General features: G+C 46.4%; 3 protein-coding genes across 4 annotated transcripts; 1 reads left to right on the forward strand and 2 right to left on the reverse strand.

The window, feature by feature from the left end:
• Positions 1-3,250: 3,250 nt before the first annotated feature.
• LOC125948347 (spastin) lies at positions 3,251-19,326 on the reverse strand. Of its 2 annotated transcripts, XM_049674305.1 has the most exons (6): positions 17,689-19,326; positions 9,880-10,050; positions 8,970-9,506; positions 7,009-7,268; positions 6,013-6,898; positions 3,251-5,936 (listed from the first exon to the last, which is right to left on the reverse strand). In XM_049674305.1, the coding sequence occupies exons 1-6, from the start codon at positions 18,434-18,436 to the stop codon at positions 5,773-5,775; spliced, it is 2,766 nt and encodes a 921-aa protein (XP_049530262.1). In that variant the 5' UTR covers positions 18,437-19,326; the 3' UTR covers positions 3,251-5,772. The 2 variants fall into 2 exon arrangements, with proteins under 2 accessions (XP_049530262.1, XP_049530263.1); XM_049674306.1 differs by lacking the exon at positions 8,970-9,506 and having other exon boundaries at positions 3,252-5,936.
• Positions 19,327-19,531: 205 nt separating this feature from the next.
• LOC125948353 (ribosomal RNA processing protein 36 homolog) lies at positions 19,532-20,581 on the forward strand. Its single transcript, XM_049674318.1, has 2 exons — positions 19,532-19,716; positions 19,780-20,581. Exons 1-2 carry the CDS (start codon positions 19,600-19,602, stop codon positions 20,497-20,499), a joined length of 837 nt encoding a protein of 278 aa, XP_049530275.1. The 5' UTR covers positions 19,532-19,599; the 3' UTR covers positions 20,500-20,581.
• Positions 20,540-21,323, reverse strand: LOC125948354 (39S ribosomal protein L11, mitochondrial). Its single transcript, XM_049674319.1, has 2 exons — positions 21,209-21,323; positions 20,540-21,137 (listed from the first exon to the last, which is right to left on the reverse strand). Exon 2 carries the CDS (start codon positions 21,128-21,130, stop codon positions 20,540-20,542), a length of 591 nt encoding a protein of 196 aa, XP_049530276.1. The 5' UTR covers positions 21,131-21,137; positions 21,209-21,323.
• Positions 21,324-21,528: the final 205 nt, after the last annotated feature.

Consider the following 21,528-nt stretch of genomic DNA (forward strand, 5'->3'; position numbering starts at 1 on the left):
ACATCTTTAAGCATGGGTAACCAAATATCCCATTCCCAGGAGGTGTGTTCGTGCTGTGTGCTTTACCAAAGGACGCGCACCACATTCGGCAAAAACTCGCAGCGGAAACTGTGAAACTGAATCAGAAACATCAGATTGTGGAACCGGTTTTGCGATGCTGTGATGCTGCGTCCTGTTCCAATGGTTACGAACGTGTTGCGAAATTTAAAAATAGGAAAAGCATCGTATTAGACAGAGAAGGACAGCTATTTATTGCACTCTGCTGCATAGCAACGGCCAATCGCGCAGTGTACAGGAAAAGATATGGATACCATGGCTAGACAGGGGAGGGGTGCGTACCGCAATGCATGGATACTGCTGATTCTGCCTGGAATGTCAAGGGTGACGGATTTTGTGCACAATTCCAATGCTAGCAACGATGAAGAGGAATACAAGAAAAATTACATTGTTGATTTATCGTTTGCGCAGAAGGCGGCGCGTGTAAGTTATTAGAAGCAAGCAATCGAGCCGATAGGGAAAAAACAACTCCATTTACAAAGCGCCACCACACACGCACCAGCGGGAGAGTTCAGGAAAAAGCCAAACATTTTGCGTGGAGCCCCTCGTTCCGTCTGGAGAGTGTGGTTGACCGGAAGAAGCTTCGACCGATCAGTAGCAACGTGCAACGCGTGCTAGTGTTTGGCCAAAAATTAAGCACAAATTTCCTTCGCAGGAAAGGGATATCCTCGCTGACCACGGAGGAGAATTGGAAAGGAAGAAGTTACATTTAAGAATAAATCGCTTGCCCTGGTTAAGCTTCGTACGTACGAGGAAGAAGCTATCGGTCTCGGGTGATCATGTTGGCGCACATCAACGGCGCTGGTACCGATAGAAACTGACTAAGTCGGATAGAGATGGTGAAAGGAATCGTGTGTTTGTGTGTATGTGTGAGTGTGATTAAATGAAATGAAAAAAAAATCTTGCGAAGACGAAAAAACAAAACAGATGATTAGTAAGTAAACTCAGGAAGGGATGGTATGGATGGGAGTTCGTGGTTCTTCTTATTGGCGCTGTTCTGAGATACTATTTTAACTGTACGTTTGAATACGTTTTGCGGCGATGGGTATCGGCAGCGAAGACACAAACAGGAAGAAGTACGAGCGTGTATGTGTGTGTGAAAGAGGTGTTGCATGGCGAAAGCATGAATGGGGTGGGTGGGTCTGTGGGTGTAGTTCTAGAATGTCGTCTTGATGGACTCATTTAGCCTAAGAATCCAAATAGAAATAAAGAAAACAGAATCGCTGGACCTAACAGCTGAACGATGGAGTATGATTTTACCGTAAGACAGCAGATCCATAGCACGACACTGCATAGACTCTGAATTCCAATGTTGTTCCGATGGTTCGATTGAGAAGCAAGCTTAGTACCTCTTAAGCTGGTAAAAAAATGTCCGTTAAACCACAGAAAAAGAGTGCTTAATCTTGAGACAAGGAAGAAACTATTAATCTTCCAGCGATGAGGGAAGGCAAATCCATAAGATCGGTCAACAACGGCAAGCATTGTGATTTGATAGCGTAGCGTGCGTGCGTGCGTGCGTGCGTTAGTCTAGAATGTGATTTGTGAAGCACGTGGCATGCAAAACATACTAAGGGGATGAAAGTACTTTTGGGAATGCATAGAGCGGAGAAAGATCTGGGATTGGGTGCTGTAGAAAGTAGGGACAACGGACTAGCAGCAATGGAGAACATAACTGGTGGAATAAATTAAAGAAATTCACAAATTCTCGCTATTTTGCTGGTGAAATCCAGAAACGGGGACCCGTTTGTTTTACTCGCCGCCACCACCGAATTATGTTACAAAGGATAAGTGAACAGCGAGTGATCTCTGTCGGTTACCGTAAAAAGGCCATTGCGGATTCCATAATTTCGAACGCGTTCATTTTTTTTCTAACAAAAAACCCCCGTCGCACGTTCGAAACGGTTTTTGGGAGAGAAAAAACAAACAGTTACAGCTTGCGAAACGAATTACAAATAGATAACAAGAGAATGAGTTATTTATGTAGTTCTTAAGTCGACAAAGCATGCGTAGCTCTCATTGTATTGATTTGGGTCTCCAGACGAATTCAGGTGGTGCGGGTTAATGTTCCACAAAAATGGCCAGAACGTTTATGCAGAGTCATGGGTGAGAGAGGGAGAGATGTATTCGTTAAGCGCTGTACACAACATGCTCTAAATGAAACAAAAAAAAGGAAATAGTGTAAGAGTAGAAGAAGATTGATGAGTAATCAATTATTCAAAATTATAAGATAATTTAAGGTGTTGCAGTAAGTTAGTACGTAAGTAATTGAAATTGCACAACTGACGATGTGAGGCATCGGTGGGTGAAACCCCACACCATACATGCGACTACGACGTTGAACACTATAAAAATCGGTTTACGAGGCGAACTTATTTTCCACAAATGGACGGTAACTCGAAAAGACAAAGCTGGCAGTTACAGAAGATCGTACACTGCAACACGGCCACGGAGTATCTGTCGTAGGGGTGAGTGAAACAAACAAAAAAAAAATGGACAGGTAAAACAGAAAGGGATAGGTTAATACTAGTTTTTAAGCCAATTTAATATCGTAAGTCCGCGTGAACCACAGACGGACCGCGCAGGTCGTCTGATTGAAGTAATGTGAAATGAACTAAAGATGGACCGTAGAGCAGAGCTGGAGTAAACCATGGGAGAATGCTCGCAGTAAGTGATTGCCTCATGGAGTTTTCTCCGTTTTGGAGCAAAACTAGGCTTTACAGTTCGCCAAATAGAACGTAGAAGAAGACAGAAGGACAGAGAGTAATAGCAGTCAGAAAGAGTTGTTCTCGGTGGAGCAGAAAAAGGAAAGAGAAACAAAGAGATACTGTATTTACGCCTCATGCATGTGGTGGGAATATGAGTATAAGACCCTATGTGCAGCAAACATTCATTTGCTGTCCAGAAGCTGTACGCAAGTGTGATATACAACCGGGAAGGAAGGGAGAAAGGGAAGCAGTAAAAGCGAGGGGGGGGGGAGCAAGAGCAAGGGAAAAATATGCGGCAAATGCGATAGGAATAGGCTGAAAATCCTAAAAAAGAAAAGCAACACTATAAGAAGAGAACGGATCAATTATAGTTATTTTAAAGCAAAACGACAGGAAAATGATAACTGAGTGAGCCGCGTGTACTGAGGTAATAAACAAGAGAACAAAACCAACAACGTGTGGATATGGAAATGGAAAAAGAAACGTAGTAGTTGACAGTTTAAATGTTATCCCCTACTTCTGAAAGAAAACGTAATTCACGGACGATTTGTTTTGTTTCATTTGTTCCATGTTTGCTGCGGATTTATTTTCGACCTTCACCTTCACATTTTCACAAATGTTAACCACGGTAATTTCCCATGGCCGAGAGTTTAGTAGCGCTAGCTCTTCACTGTTATCCGTTTCTCGTTCATGTTTTCACTTCTTCGATAAGCTGAAGAAAGTCAGTCCAGCGCTTTTTTTTTTAGTACAAAGCAATAGTATTTCTTTTGTTCGTCTAAATGTGCTTAGCGGTTGTAAAATTAAAAACGTTGCATTTCTTCTTTCCTTCCTTCGATTCCCATGTTCCGCAATGTCCTAATGTCTCGGTCATTCGAATCGGATGGAATGCGTGTGTGTGTGTGTGTGTGTGTCTGTTGATTACAGCTGGGCAAACAAAGTATATCTAGACGAAGATCCCGGACATGGTAAAATATTCGTTAGAAACCCTGCGTTGGAGACTATCTTCTCGCTATCTGATACGGCTGTTTCGCTACACAGCTGGTGCACCTCGTTTCTCCTACAATTTAGTTGGCTTTGGGATTGATTGTTACCACCGACTGTTCGAACGCATGAAATTCTACTCTTTAAACCGTTGGATGCTGAAAATGGAGTAAGTTTAGTGGTACAACACGAAGCGCTAAGAAGATTGTGTGTAACGTATGCCAATTGCAGCATTGATTTGTTTAAATTCTGTGTAATTATGCAGGGCTCTGCACACTCCCTGCTCTTACCATTCCCATGGATACCATTATTGATTTAAAAATAGCTAAGCGTTTGATTAAATCATGCATTTCGCACGACCGCCTGCGAGTCCACGTTACTCTCAATATGATGGGCGCATTTTTTTTATCAATCAATTAAAATTCTAATCGCTTAGAATTGCCTACTGCTGGCTGTTGCATTGATGATGCTTTGTCTTCCTTTTCTTTTTCTTACTTTTCAAAAAACGGTACGATTGCTCCAGGCATGTGTTCACCGCATTAGCGCATTGCATTTTTGTTGCATCGATGTATAATAGAATTCCGTTTATCAGTTGTACATTAACTCCTACTGTACATTACAAGGCTGCACTTTCAAGATGGCAATGATAGTTTGATTACAAACTCCAAAATGGTATGAGATGATGTTGTGAGCAATTGCGGCTGGTGACACGCATGGCACACATATTTAAGCGAATGTCTCTAGCTTTGATTTACACTCTTTGTCTTGTTGTGGCTTGGTAGAACATCGCTACGGGTGTGCTGTTCTGTTCGAAGCAAGGCAACGGTTTTGTTTTTGTATTTATAAATGGGCTCATTCTGTTGTGTGTATGTTTCTTTTCTTTAATCCAATTGATTGCCAAACATAAAGCCAGCGCTGAAGCTTTTGCTTTTGCCGTATTGCTTTTGCATTAACCATTTCCTTGACTATTGGAAAACTAAACGAAGAAACATTCATTTCAATTTTTGTGCAAAGATTTTTAATTCTCGTCGAAGCACAAAGCGGCGGATGCCTATTGTGTCAAGATCATTTTCCTCAGTATAAACAATACATTAGATGTGGTTATGTTATGTTGCTGAACTAAAAAATAACTGGTAATGGGAATGATTCACAACCTTCATTAATGCCAGCTGCAGTATGATTATTTTTGAAAAAAAAAAAGTATTGAACATTTTCTCTCAGTTTCTAATTGTTTGTTTTTCATTAAAAAGCTTTTCTTTTCAAAATACTGCTAGATGTTTGGAAGTAAGTAGCAAATAATTGTAAAACAGTAAAAATTGCTATCTTGGTAAAGTGAAATCATCCCAAAACCATTCGCTCGATCTGTCCGATTCTCTTTTTTCTCTTTTGTTTTTGTTTTGTCTTCTCCGCACCTTTTGTTGCACGCCCAATAGTTCCTCTACCAACGCGAGGTGATTCCTTTCGTATCCCATCAGGAGTGTGGCGGGCAGCTGTATATCGATGTGCCAGCATTGATCACAAAAATGCATACGCAATGAATACAGTAAGGTAAACTAGCGAATAGAAAAAGGATGATAATATATACAACAAATCTAGGCAATAAAGATATAAGAACAGCAAACTAAAATTATATTTTACAGAGATTATTTTCACAATAACAGTCTCCTATTTTGTACCGCCAGCGGCAAATTTCTGCCGCTCGTCTTCCTGACGCTCGCAAAACAAAGGTGACGAGCTTCTGCTCGACTCGAAGCATTGAACCAACGGCAATCTAATGACGGCAAGCTGGCGACAAGCGCACACATAGCAAAGAACTCATCTTTTCAACAAATGAAATCAAATACAATTACCAGTAATTAATACATCTACAACGAGTCTCTGATGTTCAGAGGTTCGGTCCACACATCGACAGCCTGAGGTGGAACCGACTAGTACACTAGGGGAGGGTGGTTTTGAGGTTTGTGCGTTCTCCGTGAGCTGCCGGGATGGGAACCGCTCCCGCGCCGCGTACAACCATGTAACCATTCCATTACAGTGTAACGTCTCCAAAGTCCTGCAACCACTTTTCGTATGCCGCAAGGCTGTGCGGTGCGACCGAGCGCCGGATACGTTTGAGCGAGTTGTGGAAGTCATCCTCTCGGATGCTGCGCAGTTTAGTTGGGTCCATATTTTTCACCTCCTCCACGTTTAGCTCTGTAAAACAAAAAGAGGGACAGTAGTTATTATTTACCGTGCTTCCCATTCTCTGCGGTCTCTTGTTTGCCCATACCTCTGATCGGTTCGAGTGCGGCATCTCGTGCCAAAGCCGTCAGATCTGATCCGGAGTAGCCCTCGGTTAGTAGTGCGAGGCGCCGTAGATCGCCGTCACCGAGTGGGCTTCCCTGTTTCTGTAGCAATCGGCGCAACAGTAGCTCGCGGGTATCGAGATCGGGCAGCGTAACGTAAACACGTTTTGGGAACCGCCGCAAAGCGGCCTCATCGAGCTCTTGGGGCCGATTAGTGGCCGCCATCACCACTATCTTATCGGCTTCCGAGTTTGCCGGCAGACCATCGAATTGCACCAGGAACTCGGTTTTTAACCGGCGCGTAGCCTCATGCTCGTTGCTACTGCGCTCGGACAGCACCGAATCGACTTCATCGATGAATATGATCGATGGTTGTAGTTCCCGGGCGACGGCAAATAAGGCGCGTACCAGCTTCTCACCCTCACCAACGTACTTGCTAGTCAATGTGGCTGCCGATATGCTGAAAAACGTAGCCGAACATTCCGTCGCGACGGCTCGTGCGAGAAGCGTTTTACCGTTCCCCGGTGGTCCGAACAGAAGCAGTCCTTTGGCGGGTGTTCGCAAACCGGTGAACAGTTCGGGGCGCATCGAAGGCAGTATCACCATCTCCTGCAGTGCCTGTTTAGCTACCTCCTGCCCAGCAATATCCTGCCAGCCCACCTTTGCTCCACCTTCCACGATCTCGTCCATGATCAGCTGCACCAACTTCGGTTCGACGCCCTTTACGGAAATCGTTGGCTGCTGCTGCTGGGCCCCTGCACCAGTTTGTGTCGATTGCGGTTGCTGACCGTTAAGTGGCGTTTTCGAACGTACCGGGGCTCCACCTTTGCTTCCGTTAGCCGCCTTGCGAATTGGCGAACCGCCAGGAATCTACGATGGGAAAGACAAAGTGAAGAGAGAGGAGAATGAGTGAGGATGAGGGCCAAACCGGTGGGAAGGGGCGCACATGTCGCCCCGTAGTCACAGGTTACGTCACCAACCGAAAACTGGCGCCTAATGGCGGGGGGCGTTGCGGCCGGTTTTGGCACAATCTTTGGCATGCCGCCGCCAGTCGTAGCCCCAGCACCGTATCCTGCTCCTGTCGTACCACCACCATTCATGAGTCCTCCGGCGATGGCGCCGGTACCGCCGGTGGGTGTTGTCCTGCTGCCGCCCATACTGCGCGGAAGGGTCTGCGATTTATTCATCATCCCTAGGTTGCCAGGACGCTTGTAGCCAACCGTTAATTTCCGGCCCGATGCTGCCCGATGACCCGTTCGTGTGAAAGAAAGAAGCAACAAATAACATTAGCGAGTGATGATAAACGGCACTGATGATAGGCTTTAAGGGATGCGCATTCGAGATACGACTCGGGACCGTGCTAACGGATGTGACCCGAACTTGAGCCGGAAACCACCGCATCGCCGGTGGCATTACAGAGCACATCAACTGCGGAAGCTATTTCAATTTGGCTTGGAACCATTTCCAATTAATGAATTCTTCGTTCCGTGCGATTGAAAAACTCTTGCCGGAAATTTAATTTTCTTCTGACTGACTTGCTATGTGCATGCAGCTTAGCGTGAGTTCATCGCGATAGCGAAATAATGCTCCAACTAAATCTACTGTCTGTTACTCATTGTACATCGAATCGAAGCAAGAATTAAAAAACAAAAATGATAAACAAACGATTGAAGCAATAAAAAGCAAACATTTCTACGAGAAATAACTTGCATTCTGCCAAGGATAAACAACAAACCAAGGCAGCGTGCGTCCGTGGAATGGAGAGGAATGGGAAACACGGACACCAGGAAATGTAGTGCCAGAGACCTAGTAAAAGGAAACTCAATACCGACGGGCTAGGCGCTAGGAGGAAGCCACAAACAATCGGGCAAACTTAAAAAAAAAACAGACGAGACGACGGACGATGGAAAATGGGCGCGTTAGCTCTTCGGGGGGCGAGTTGAATGAACCGAAGAAATTACGGCTTTCGTACCGTATTATCGGTGAGAAGGTGTGAGTAAAAAAATAGGAAGGACCCCATTATCGTGTTTAACATGAGCTTAAACAAACTAACACCCTAGCTAACAATTTGATCTACCCAGGAGCTGTATTACTAATGGGAAAGATTACGAATCTATCAGATCAAGGAACAAATCGTTGTGCTGAATTTTATTCAAACAAAAACGCATCTTTGGCGGGAAAGTTAGATTCAGTAGTTGTCAAAAACTCGCTGATAAATGCTTTATCGATGCAAAAAGGTAATAATCTGGTACATTATTGTCTGGAGGATACAGTGAGTGTGAAAACCGATTCCCAGATAAGCGTTTTAACAAGCCATACTAACAACTAAGACGTCGTTTGGCGGTGTTTGTCAGCTTATTGAGACCCATTACGGTATTTTATCCATTAATCCATTGTTCAAATTTATGAATTTCAATTATTAGATAAATGTTTTACACATTTTACAGATCACCTCGGTTATTGATCTCGGAACGATCTGACATTGCAATTGATTAGCTTTACCTGACTACCAGTTTTCCATCAAAGCACTCTTTGACCTTCTCCATGCTACTAGATGGCCCGACATTACCTTCCACATTAACGTAAATATGATTCACAGCTCGGTTGCAAATGGCATTATGCCAAAAGTTTCTCAGTTCACTATCAGCCTCCCGAAAAATGGATCTCATACCTCAAATCTCGGACAAAATTTACGAATCCGACAAAGGTAGCACCGCGTCCTCCTAACGACCGCAAAGGACATGCCCGTTAGTAACCTTTTTCTGCTTCCATTTTCCAGTTGTTAATTGGCTCCCCGGCCCGGCGAACAAGGAAAATTGGAGAGTAAATCGACCGTATCCGTTGGATTCATGTGGCCCAAGTTACCCTGCCTGCAATAGATCCACTACCATTGGCCACCGAGTGCTCTGGAGGACACGCGGAGAGAGGAAAGACTTCTTACCTTCATGATTGGTTTGCCTAACGGACATCGTTTGCGGTGGTGCTGCCATCGCCGTCGCCCTCGTCCCCACCGTTTTATCCGCGGTCAGGCCCGTACATCCTCCCGTCGGCGTGGTCGGAGTGGTCCCGCCACTTCTAGACGCAGACGGTGACGTTGTTGGGCAATTTTCATTAAATGATATTATCTTGTTCTCGGTAGCGGCGGCTCGACACTGCTTCGATCTAGGATCCTGATAAGCCGTGTTTGCTCCCGACAGCGCGGATGGGATAAACAGGGGAAGCTTGAACCTGCCGAAGATCGATGGGGACGAGGACGCCGAGGATGCAGAAGATGATGGCACGGTCGACGATGACGATGAGTGGTTATGACCGGTGTTGTTGGCTGTTTGTGCCTCGTCGAGGGTCATGTTCGTATCGCTAAGTGTGAATGTGTTCTGCCGACGTACCACGGCATGTCGGTGGCTTTGATTTTTCTCACTCCGTGTCGTCTGTTCTGTTTCGTTCATCAACTCGAGCCGTGTCGCGGCCAACATGCACTCTAGCCGGGATGAACACGGGTAGGAAGAGAAATGAGGTGGGAAAAGGACGAAGTGAAAAGGAATAAAAGTAAAAACAAACAACTTAGGATAAATAATAGCAAAGAATGCGGCCAAGCGGTGGACAGACTGACAGAAATCGATTGATTACAACCGTGGATAAGGAAAAAGGGATGATAACATGATGTTTACTCGGGTGCTTAATCTATCATCTATCGGGTTACCACAACACTTGTTCCACATCAATACGAGAGAAGGTAAAGCATGGCCAAGCACGTGTCCACACCAGGTCGTGACCAGGCGCCTCCATCTGGAGGTGCGGCGACCTGCACCGGCGACTAGTGGCTGGTGGAATGGGGGATTAGGAGTACTTACCGAGGAAGTGTAACCGATCTCGTGCCATCGAAAGGTTGGTCTGCATTTTATCATGCAGTCGCTGCGCTCGTTCCCACACCTCGCCCCGACCACCCCAGCATTCCACGGCGATACCACGCTCCAACTCGAGAATGCCCTTCCGGTACAGCTCAATGGCCAGCTCTTTTTGATCTGGAAACAAAGGGCAAAGAATAAAGAAGATAGAGTTGATGTTGGTACTGGCATTACGATTACTAAACAACAAGTTTTTCGCGTGGATTCAAACGTTTCGAATATCGAATCTTTGGCCAATCTCATCGTTAAGAAGGTGCTGGCAAATAGATTATGATTGATGAAGCTGATGAAGAGAGAGAGAGCAATTAAATATGGATCCTAATGCCAGCCGGAGCACCAATTAAACCGATAATGACCCACAGAAAACATAATTCCCGGAGCGATAAAGATTAGCCGCCTCGGAAACCAACTGTTGCACGTCAAAGTTGCCAGACACCCCGCCGCTCCGTCCGCTTGGTCTAATTGCTTTGGCTTCTCGGTTTGGCAGAACCCGACCACTGACCACCACCAACGAGCGAACTATGATCGAACCCTCAACGAGGTTTCCCTTTCGGATGACCTTTAATCGGCACATAATGTTGCAGAATGTGCAAACGGAGAAGCGATGAGTGCCGACGGCTTTCTTCTTATCGATGCTTTGTTTGTTGTTTCCTGCTGTTAGCGAAACGACACTTGCCATCTCCTGGTTCTACGCCAAGCTCCGCTTTGAGCGACACTCCAACATGCTCAGGTATGGAGAATCAAATTTGCATCATAAGGCGCACTGGTATAGGTGCTGCTGCTGCTGTGAGGTAACGCGTTTGGCAGCTACCGGATAGGATGACTATTTTGGCATCAGATTCAACTTCGGCGACCGTCAGCAAAGCCTCGCACCACATATGGTGTCGTCTGCCACCAAAACCCTAACACTATCTATTTCATTATCACCTACGAGGTTGGTGTTGTCGTATCGGAGGTGCACCAGGGGTATTCTATGAATGAATTGAATTTCTTGTTTACAGCACAAATTGAAAAATAATTTCTCTACACGGCCAACACCTCAACTGTGCCAGGATTCGACAATGGTGAGCGGGATTGAGGAAGCTCTGGTTCCCGCATAACAAGGACCCATCGGTGTGGCAAACGTGTTCCGGAGCGCATTGCATAAAGCGGATTATAGATGGTTAAAGTATTGCATTTTCAGTTGCAACCACCGTTTTTTGTTATATCCGCTTTTTGTTATTGACTTTCTGAGTTTTGATGTAAAACACGATAAAAGATAACGATGCTGGGTTGCTGTTCATATTGACTTGCGATGAACATGATAGTTTTGCATATTATTTTAAGGAATAGACACAATCTGATTTACCATTCGATATGCACAAAAGAGGATGTTTTGTTTTCATAGAGTGTAGTATATCATTTTTTTATCATTTTAAATGAGTTTTAAGTAATGGACTTAGTACGAAAAACCGATCTAGACGAGATTTCCGTCGCTGCATTTTTACACAAAATTATAGATTATTATAGATTACAGAGGTTTTAATAAGCTCAACGAAACATCATCATACGTTCTGTCACGCCTTAAGCCACACTTTAAAGCCGCTTAATCGTGTCCTTTAATGACGCACAAATGACGATTTTATTTTACTATTTTGACACTCTATTTGCAACATTGTCACCTGTCACACACCGCTGGCAAAATGCTGAGCGCACACACGCCATCGCCCGGTTTACAACGTGCTAAGCGGCCACTTCCGAGGAAGTCACTCATTACGCCAAAGTGTGTTACGGAAATGCTTCATCCAACGTGAACGTCACATCCGGTCCTTGTTGCCGTTGGCAGGACGGACTTTATGACAATACTGGTGCGCTACGCCGGCAGCATCCTCGCGATGTGAACCCCTTCTACGCCTTCCCCCGTTCTCGCTCGCTAAATAAATGGGACCGCTAAGACGACGACCGCTGCTGACAACGACGTTACCGTTTGTCGGCAGGCAGCATGACAATGAGAATGACGAACCAAAGTGTGAAGGATGGTTTCACAGCGTGCGAGCAAAATTTGTTCCCTCGCCCGCGTTCGGTACTGTGCGCTGTGGTGTGTACTACTTTGGCCGACATTCTGAGGCTCATCCAATTCAACCCGGGAGGAATGAAGCACAGGATTTTCCGGGCAAGATGACTCAGCGAGCATTATTATTTGCCTGGAGGAGCTGGACTGTTCGTTGGAAAAAGGATGAAAGCATATTTTGGTTTTAAACAGCACAAAGAGCTCGCCTTCTACAGTTGACCTTGCGCGATGCTGTAGCTGATGCTCCTTCTGCTGCTGTTGCTGCTGTTGCTCCTTCTGCTGCTGCTGCTGCTGTTGCTGCTGGTGTTGCTGCTACGGCACGTGCAGCACCCACGTTGCAATAAAATCCTTTCCAGGCGAAAGGGAAACGTTAGGTCATTGTCAGACAGACGAGAAGAGCTATTCTAAGAGCTATTGAAGCACAAAACTCACTAACAAGCCGACCAACTCTGCATTCAAAGCGGGTACCGTAGTTGTGCGGCCCTTGTTCCGAGCGAAGCCATGCCAGCTGCATGCCAAAGGAAACGCCATCCTAGCCGCACTGTGTAACTGCTTTGGACACTTCCTTGCCGTGTGCCGTGTGTATCGTGTGAAGTCACTCTCGGTGGACCCGTTCTTTCCCTTCAGGGATGGTGATTCAATGTTCTGTTGGATCGAAGTTTTATTGATTGATCCATCCACTGACTAGGGAGCACAGCCGCTTACGGCGACGAAGCTAACCGTGCTGGCCGTGGAGTGGACACATACGACCCCAGGAATTGGGATGTGCCGGACCCGATGTTTGCAGAGCATTAATGGTCCATTTGCACCGGTCCATCGGAGGAGCATCGTGTGGTCTCGATTCGATTCGCATATTAAAGCACCAACTGTTGGTATTGGTGGCTGTTGGCGCTTCGGTCTATTGGTCTGCCCACACTCATTAGCGATTCAAGTTGAGTATAGGGCACCGGCCGCCATTCGATATGGTTTAGTAATGGTGCAAAATTTGTTTTCGCCCCATCATCCTCTCGTTGGCTATGAACCCCCTTAATACTGTTTACGCAATACATCTTTCCACTTCCCAAACTGGACCCCAGGTTATGGTGAGTTTCGATTCTGCCTAACATCAAGCAGGGATAAGCATCGGTTAGTGTCCGGGGGCTTTGGGTACAAGTGTGCGCAGAATCGAAAATATGACGCCACCTGGCGAATGAACTTTCCCCCAAAAACCATGTGTTATTTCCTTCCGAGCAAAGGGGGAGTAATTCTAAGAGGGCCACCGGGTTTGAGTCACACTGGAGCGCCAATCCATAAGAGCTGGACCGTATGGTCTTGCTGTAGCGAAGCGCACAAGTGACATCCATAAGCGGAAACTTGTTCCAGCGGAGCGGTTCGGAATCGTCGTTCACGAACGATGCATGTTAGAACGTGTTCTGTTGACTCATGGGTTCTATGGTGCTCTGCTTTGCGCTTGCAGCCCAACTGCCTCGCTGTCGTTTCTATTTAAATTGCGGATTAATACATTACAAATATCTTCTCCACGCTACCGTTTGTTTGATTAGAATGGGAAGCTCGGTCTACGGATAATTATGTTTGCTTGCTGCAAATGAAAGGACAAATTATTGATAATGTTAAATAATGTGATTCTACTACCAATAGAAAAGGTAATAGCCATATAATTTATCAAGCCATTAACAATTTATCATTAACTAATGTGACTTCAAGCAAAAATAGATACAAACTTCATAAAAAAATTCAAACATTCCGATCTATGTTATCTGCAATTGAAGCGCTCAATGGACCACACGTCTTGTAGCTTGCTTATCATCTGTAGTACACTTATAAGTATTCAACACCACCATACCACCATCATGTCCACGTGTGGTCATCGCTGCGAACGTACCGCAGCTATTTTTACCAGGAACCTGCCCCTCCGGAGAATTCCCAGACGCTGCCCACAGCACGCATACCAGGTTGTTCGTGTGTACTTTCGACCATTTATTTCCAGTCCATCAATTCCTGCCCACCGGTGGGACAAAGGATGCACTTGATCTAATATCGGCGCCCAACCACCGTAACGGATCACCAAGGATCCGGCCGTGGAAGCGACGGGGAGAAGGAAAATAGGTCGACGGAACAAATATTGAAACGGAGCATCATGATGCACAGCGAAGGATGGATACCCAGCACAAACCATTACCTGGTACACCGTGTCCAGACATGGAAAATTATAGTTGCTGCCAGCGTGCTCCGAAGGCTCCGTTGCATAGCACGCAATCTCCCGTTTACCGGGCGGTACCAGTAGCATTACATGGCGGCGAGGTCCCAATGAAGTAGACGGGAGGGAGGCTCAATTTTCCAGACCCATTAAAGTCGTCGCGACGTCTCACCTCGACGGAAAGTCCCGGGGTTGGGGATGAAAAACTCGGGAACGCTGGAATAGGAAGTGGGGCGAGAAAGAGGCGCTTTTCACAACAACACTTTGCTGCTTCAATCTGGAGCGTGACATTGAGTGAAGCTTGCATGAGCTTATGGGTGAGAGCCAGTCCACAATCCTTCATATGGGCCACACATTGCACGTAGGTGTAGTAGCTGGTTGGAATGCTCGAGCTTTGGTAGTACCTTCGTTGCCAACGATCCTTTTTCCAAGCCACACACCACGAGACAAACAATTGTTTCGGTTCTCTTTTGTCTTAAGGAAAGGTTTTACGTTTTCGTTGCTCCTTCTATCCTTCTGTCGTTGCTTTGCCGGCGATAGTCCAACGATCGAAATTGATTAAACTTACAGCAAGTTGCCAGAGTGATATACATATATTTTACGATGCTGTCCCGTGGCGTCTCTTTACAAAACAAACAGGTTGTATCCTGCGGCTCTGCCCGTTTCCTAGGATACGCCACAATATTGTGTTGTTGGTGGTGAGGGCAGATTTACAACCGGCGATATAAATATGGGTGAATGGCGAGGGATCGAACAAGCGATTTATCTTGCCATCTACGGTAAAGTCGACTGACAAAAGAACGTTTCACCTTCCACGCAAAGCCTATGAATGTATTGTCGTATGATTTACGATAGACAATATTTGATTCGTTCAAACAATGAAATGCCATTTGTTCTTTTACAATCCAGCAAACAATTGTTTATGTGAACGCCCTGAAATTCGTATATTCACATTGCAGGCATTGCAGAGGGAACACAAGGAATTACGGTTAATCCTTTTTACTAGTGTCCAGTCGCGGCATCAAGGCGACGATGCCACCACGCCAGAAAGCATGCCTTTCTGCTTCTCTTTTTTCCCCAAGTAAAACTCACTTGGCCCCATTCTTGACGGACGCTGGACGTCTCGTACACATGTACGGTTCCGTAAGAATGTCGATCGATTCGTAAACGACCACTGCTGGCGGCGACCAGAGCAGCTGGACATGCGGAGCCACGTTGCGAACCCGTCAACATAATAATCGTAGCACCGTTTGGCTGTAGCGTCTCCCTGCGGTACGGTCTCTTGCTGCGTTAACGCCGTGCGCCCTTCTTCCGGGCACCCCGTTAGCACCTTGTTCTGAACCGGAAAGAGCACAGCACGTAGAACATGCCTCCCGGTCAACCGTGTTAGCGCCTCGAACGGCCATCGCGGCTAGTTTAGTAACCGGTGTGCGCTTTAGTTTTTGTTAGAGTGGCGTCGAGAAAATCGAACCATTCGATCATCGCGTTTACCAACATTTGCACCACCCCTGGCACGTGATGCAGGCCCGGCGACTGGCAGCATTGTAATCTCTGCTCGTGAATCAATGGATGCGGCAGTTCCGTTATTGAGGTGCTATGCGCGACGCGCTGCATATGCTAGGCGTTACTTCCGCCACTGTCACGGCTAAATGGATAGTGAATCGATTACCGTGCATTATTTTGTTTCGCTTCCCGCGAAGCGTTCAGTTCAAACTCTGTATTTGTTTTAAAACAATAATTGTCTGTCCTTGTTTGTCTCGCTACTCTACATATTCTAATACATATAGTTCATTGAACTAATACAATAGGATGTTTCATTTCAAACTTACGTGAACTATTTAATGTTGAGACGCTTTAAACTAGCAAACATAGAATGTACGCCTAGCAACCCCACCCGTCTGTGTGATTAGCACTTACAATTCAATTATTCATGTCTGTTCGTCTGGATGCATCGATTTTTACCGGTGTACCCAACCCAAATTAAGCCTTTTTCCACCCACAAAGTAACCGCCGCTCCCTCCGCTCAGTAGCACTAATGTTGGGATAGGTTATGTAGCGAGTCGTCTATGCCATACGCTGGGCATCGGAGTGACATTGACATGCACCGGCACCTGTTCCGTACACACCGGAACCGAAGCAAACCGAACAAAGGCTGGCGTGTAGGTCACTATGAAGAAGGCATATTTTAACATGTGGCGGAACTGGAAATGGAGTACAAGGACACGATAATGAGTTGGTCCTTAATTCGTTAGTAGGCTTAAAATCATTTGCAAACATAATTTCCATCAATTATATGCTAAAAGAAGGAACGCAATATGGTCCAAGTGTGCGTAATTGCTAAATCAGGACTAGCGCTCTAGCGTTACGAACGATGGTTTGGTTTGAAATTTCGCGAATGACTCATCGTCCTTCACTGGTGCTGCTATGAGTCTGGCTGATTCGCACCTTAAGGCCACCAAGTGAATGACCTCGGTCGGTGTCGACGATATTTGGAGAATGGTGGACGGTGGTTTACCTTGAGCAGCTGATGCCAAGCTCTGTTTGCAGTGGTATCGTTCATTTCTCACCTTCGCGACTAGAAAAGGCATGCGGCGCCAGAAGTAACGAGCTTTTCGAAAACTTCCATTGCGCGTCCTCCAGACGGGATGGCGTGTGGCAAAAAATGAGTAAAATGGTCGAAAATTAAGACGTTTCATTCCACTATAGCCTCACCATTCCAGTTCTTGCCGACTACAGAATCGCGAAAAGGGTGAAGCTCGGAGTTGGCGCCTTAAAGTGGCACGTTATGCTTCATGCGCTGCACAGACAAGCGTACTCGTTCCTCCGTGCAGTGTTCTGCGGTTTAGACTAGCAGCATGAGAAGTATTTGCGCGTCCTGCAACAAAGAAACCGCCCTAGGGTACGTTTTTCGCCAATGTCTGGGAGGGATTACTACCTTTTCGCAGCTTTCGTGTACAATACAGCTTACCCAACAAAGCAGACGACAAAAGAGCACTGTTTCAATTTTCTCGACAAAAAAAAAGACGATCGAAAAGGGTAGTGGAAGGAAATTTATCACTCTCCACGTGGTAGTGGAATGGTCTGCTTGAGCTGTTTGATGACCACCACCAGGCGCTCGCGTTTAGCCAGAGCCCATGGATAGACTCGCTCGATATTCACAAAAATGCTTTGAAATGTGAAAAGTGAAACAAACCATCATTTCGATGACATTTCCCGGGGAAATAAATTTCCAGTCAATTTTAGAGTCACGTAGCCACGGGAATTGCAATGAGCAACGAGAGAAATTGGATTTTGTTGAAGAGTAGAAGGAGGATTGATTCGATTCTTTCTTTTTCCTTCCAGAATGTAGATTTTCTTGATCCAATCCAAGCAATCGACTGGTATTTCGTAACGAAGACGCAAAAAACGTCCTTTATGAATTCACACAAGCGCAACAATTGGTGTTCGAACGACTTCAAGAGCACTGCCCTATCCCAAAACGGTGCTACTTCAATTAGAGTGTACCCACCTTCATTATCTTCGTCGATTTTTAGCGCTTTCGAGATGTACTCGAAGGCACGTCGATGATGATGCTTCTGTTTGGCGAGCAGGGGATCGCCCGGACCCACCTGACTCCCGCTTGCCGAACGCTGGATGGACATTTCGCGACCCTCGCCCCCACTCACTAGTGTACCGCTGTGGGAACACTGCAGGGGATGTGCCTGCTGTTGGGGTAAATCTTCCTGCGCTTGTTGTGGTTGCTGCTGCTGTTGCTGGAATGGTGGTTGCTGCAAAGGACTGTACTGCTGCTGCTGCTGCTGTGAATGCTGACCAGCCACCGACGTATGGTTGCTATGGTGATGATGGTGATGGTGATGATGGTGCCCGGAACCGTCGGTGTTGATCACGATTTCGAGGCCACACTCTTTCCGTACCGGCCTGTACACGACCTTGCTAGTGAAGTTGTACACGTAGCGAAAGATCACGAAGAGCTGGTACAGCAGCGAGCGCAAAATGTTGAACACAAAGATAACGGGGAACGAAATGATGTAAAGATTCTGCTTGTGCACCGAGCCACTGTCACATCGCTTGGCCGTGGTGGGGTCGCTGGCTTCGGCACTGCTGCTACTGCTGCTACTGCTCCCGCTTTCTGCCAGATTGCCGGTTTCGCCGTCGTCGTTGCAATTGTGCTCGTGCTGCTTGCTGATGCTGCTGGTGCGCGATTTCTTACTCGGCGATTTGCCAGCCGTTGTGAGCGTATATTTATTTCGGACCATCGGTTCCAGCGGCGAGATTCAGGCCCAAGGAATGATGGTCCTTCGACGGTGTGCTCCTTTATGCTTGCGAATACTTCTTGGTTCACCCGACCCACGACGCTGTTCAGCCACCCTGGCGTAGCATCGACCGACGGATTCGGATGTGATCTGCGCACCACTCTGCACGAACTACTATGCACGGTAAACTTATTCCGTCAAGGCACGCTTCGATAAGCGCTGCTCTCCCAACAAAGCAAACAACGAGAATACTAGATGGCCGTTTCTACTCGTGAACTATTGTGGGGCCGTCTACAAATAAACCCGGCCAATATCTACACTACACCAAACGCGAGAACCATTTGCTTTAAGAACTACTACTACACGATGCCGCCACCTGCGACAGCAAAAAGACGCACGAAAGGAACTACAACGAGACGTTAAGCTGCTCTATGGCACTACACTCGGGACTGCTGCTGGTAACATTCCCCACAGGTCAGAGAAAACTACGGCACCAAACGGAAAGTGTTCCGTTGCGAAACGAACCGAATGTCACTACATAAATACTCCCGCCGGACATCTACCCCGGGGGTTCGATGATACAATCAGGACACACGACGACGGGTAATCACTAGTGCGGTGGCTGGCCTCTAGTATCTGCTACTGCTACACTGCTCTGCTACGGACCGCGGATGCTGACCATCGAACGACGAAGGCATAGAACGGACTCTCCTCGTAGCTGCTGGGAGCTGCGGTTTGTCTGCGCATTGCTTTCGCGGATGCAGCAAAACAATGATCAACAATCTTCTTCCAGCAGCGAAACAATGGAACAGAACAGAGAGGAGCCACTACGAGGAAAATGTGTGTATTACGAGAGGAAGAGAAAAACACTCCCTTCCGGACAACGACACGATAACGCTCAAGCAAACTACTAAAACGCGCTCCTTCTTGTGCAAGCTGGTCGACCGAATTCTGGTGCATGTTTAGCACTGCAACGGTAAGCTTACGGCGCCCTTGCTCTATACGTTCAGTCTCATTCCGACACCGTTGCAGAGCTGTGTTGAATGTTTATGTGGGTGGCATAGTGTCCTACCCCCGCCACTGTCAACTGAAGTTTATGTTGCGCACGTTTTCATCAAAAAATATCGAAAATTCCTATTTCTCGCTGAATATAATCGAATATCGGCATGGATTCTTCGGATGATCAATCTGAACAAGAGCATTCCGAGCAGTCCGAGGAAGAATCTGTCGTCGACGATGAAACCAGCGCCGAAGACGACGAGGATGAGGAGGAGGACGATGTGGTAAGTTCTCGTGGACGATCGTTGGTTGAAGAAACGGACACTTAAAACACGGTTTTGTTGTAGCCCAAACTCGCGGATAAAGAGTTCAAAGAAATACCCTTTGAAGATTTGCTGAAACTGCAGAAGAAACTGGGAACCCGCGTTTACAATGAAGCAATTTTTGGGAAGACTGTAAGCAAAAAGAAATCTGTGGATGCAGAAAAGGATACAAAAAAGCGAAAAACCGAGCAAGAGCAAACCTCCAGTGAGTCCGACGATGACGATAGTGGCCCAGAGGAGATAAGCTCGCGACGGAAAACGCCTGCTTTTGCGAAAGTAAGACGAGGCAACAACGACGAATCGGCGCAACAACGACCTAGAGATCCCCGCTTCGATCCCAAGCAAGGGTACTTCAGTGGCCGCAAGTTCCGTCAGGACTATGGTTTTATTAATGATCTGCGCACGAAGGAGCTGAAGAAATTGGAAAACAAACTACACGCTACGGAAGATCCGGAAGAAGCGGAAAAGATTAAATTCGTGATGCGTCGGACGGAGAACCAAGTCCGAGAGTACGCCAAGCAGAAGCAGCTGGATGAGACACGAATGCAGGAAAAGAAGCAAGCACGACAGGCAATCAGTGAGGGAAAACGACCGTTCTACGAACGCAAGAGCACCAAAAAGGCCCGCGATTTGGTACAACAATACGATAAGCTCAAGGAAGACGGTAAACTGGCGAAACACATCGACAAGCGCAGGAAGAAAATATCGGCCAAGGACAGGAAAAAGCTCGATTTCGCTACGTAACGTTATATTTTATTGCTACAGCTCCTTCCAATAAATTCATCTAACCAACGCGCAGCATACGTGCTTCTCGTTTTTCTTGTAACTCCTTGCGTTGTTCTTCTACAATCTGTTTCCGATCGTCGAGGAACTGTTGGTACTCCGCTGGGTCGAGCTCGTTCACTATTTCGATACCGCAGGTACGGGCCACTCCTACCAATGCTTTGCACATATGCTCTAAGGACAGCAGAGCGTTGGGTGGATCTTGCAGTTTGATTTGTGCTATTTCATACAAATGTTTCCGCGTAATCTTGCCGGCCACCTCTTTGCCAGGACTCATCGCTCCCCGCTGGATGCCGGCCGCTTGTTTCAGTAAAAACGTTGCCGGAGGAGAGTGAATGGCCAATTCGTACGCACGGTCGGATGTGACGGCCACTCGGCACGGAAGTGGAATGCCCTCCTTTATGTCCTTTGTTCGTTCGTTGAAATCCTTGCAGAAAGTCGCGATGTTTATGCCCCGCTGTCCCAACATAGGGCCTAGAGGAGGACCGGCGACCGCCATCCCGGCCGGTATGTTGGTTCGGAGTTTGCTCGTGTGGTTGATTTTGTCGAAGGTTTTCTTCATAGTTTTCAAACGACCCGCGGCTTTAGACATTTTTGGGCTGTAATATAGAAGCGGGCAAATGTAGCGAACGTTCGTTAATGCAATAAAACCACTTTATTCACGACTTACCAGCAAAAATTATTTAACGAACCGCAGAAAGAAAACAAAAAACAGCGGAGAATGATCTGCTCGAATGGTCTCCAACTTCAAACTGCTGGAAATTTGCTGGAAATCTGTTTGCCTCAAACTATTTGCTTGCTTTCGAGACGAGTTTGAATCGACGGTTCAGCGAGCATGGCGAAAAATTAAAAGAAAAACTTAAACAAGAGTCTTTTTTAGTACTCTACACATTCCCATACAACACCCAGTGGTTGTAATTTAAGAACCTCTTTAGTTGGGGTACAAAGAAATTTGCAATGTTATAAACTCTGATATGTGCACTCAACTCT

This window comes from Anopheles darlingi, chromosome 2 (genome assembly GCF_943734745.1).
Source record: "Anopheles darlingi chromosome 2, idAnoDarlMG_H_01, whole genome shotgun sequence".
Classification (NCBI taxonomy): domain Eukaryota; kingdom Metazoa; phylum Arthropoda; class Insecta; order Diptera; family Culicidae; genus Anopheles; species Anopheles darlingi.

Excerpts from the sequence above, each read along its gene's own strand:
- LOC125948347 (XM_049674305.1), bottom strand. The coding sequence starts at position 18,436 with ATGGTCCGAAATAAATATACGCTCACAACGGCTGGCAAATCGCCGAGT. Across the intron at positions 10,051-17,688 it reads AATCGACGAAGATAATGAAG|ATCAAAAAGAGCTGGCCATT; the intron begins GTGGGTACACTC and ends CTTTGTTTCCAG. Across the intron at positions 5,937-6,012 it reads CGCACTCGAACCGATCAGAG|AGCTAAACGTGGAGGAGGTG; the intron begins GTATGGGCAAAC and ends TTTGTTTTACAG.
- LOC125948353 (XM_049674318.1), top strand. The coding sequence starts at position 19,600 with ATGGATTCTTCGGATGATCAATCTGAACAAGAGCATTCCGAGCAGTCC. Across the intron at positions 19,717-19,779 it reads ATGAGGAGGAGGACGATGTG|CCCAAACTCGCGGATAAAGA; the intron begins GTAAGTTCTCGT and ends GTTTTGTTGTAG.
- LOC125948354 (XM_049674319.1), bottom strand. The coding sequence starts at position 21,130 with ATGTCTAAAGCCGCGGGTCGTTTGAAAACTATGAAGAAAACCTTCGAC.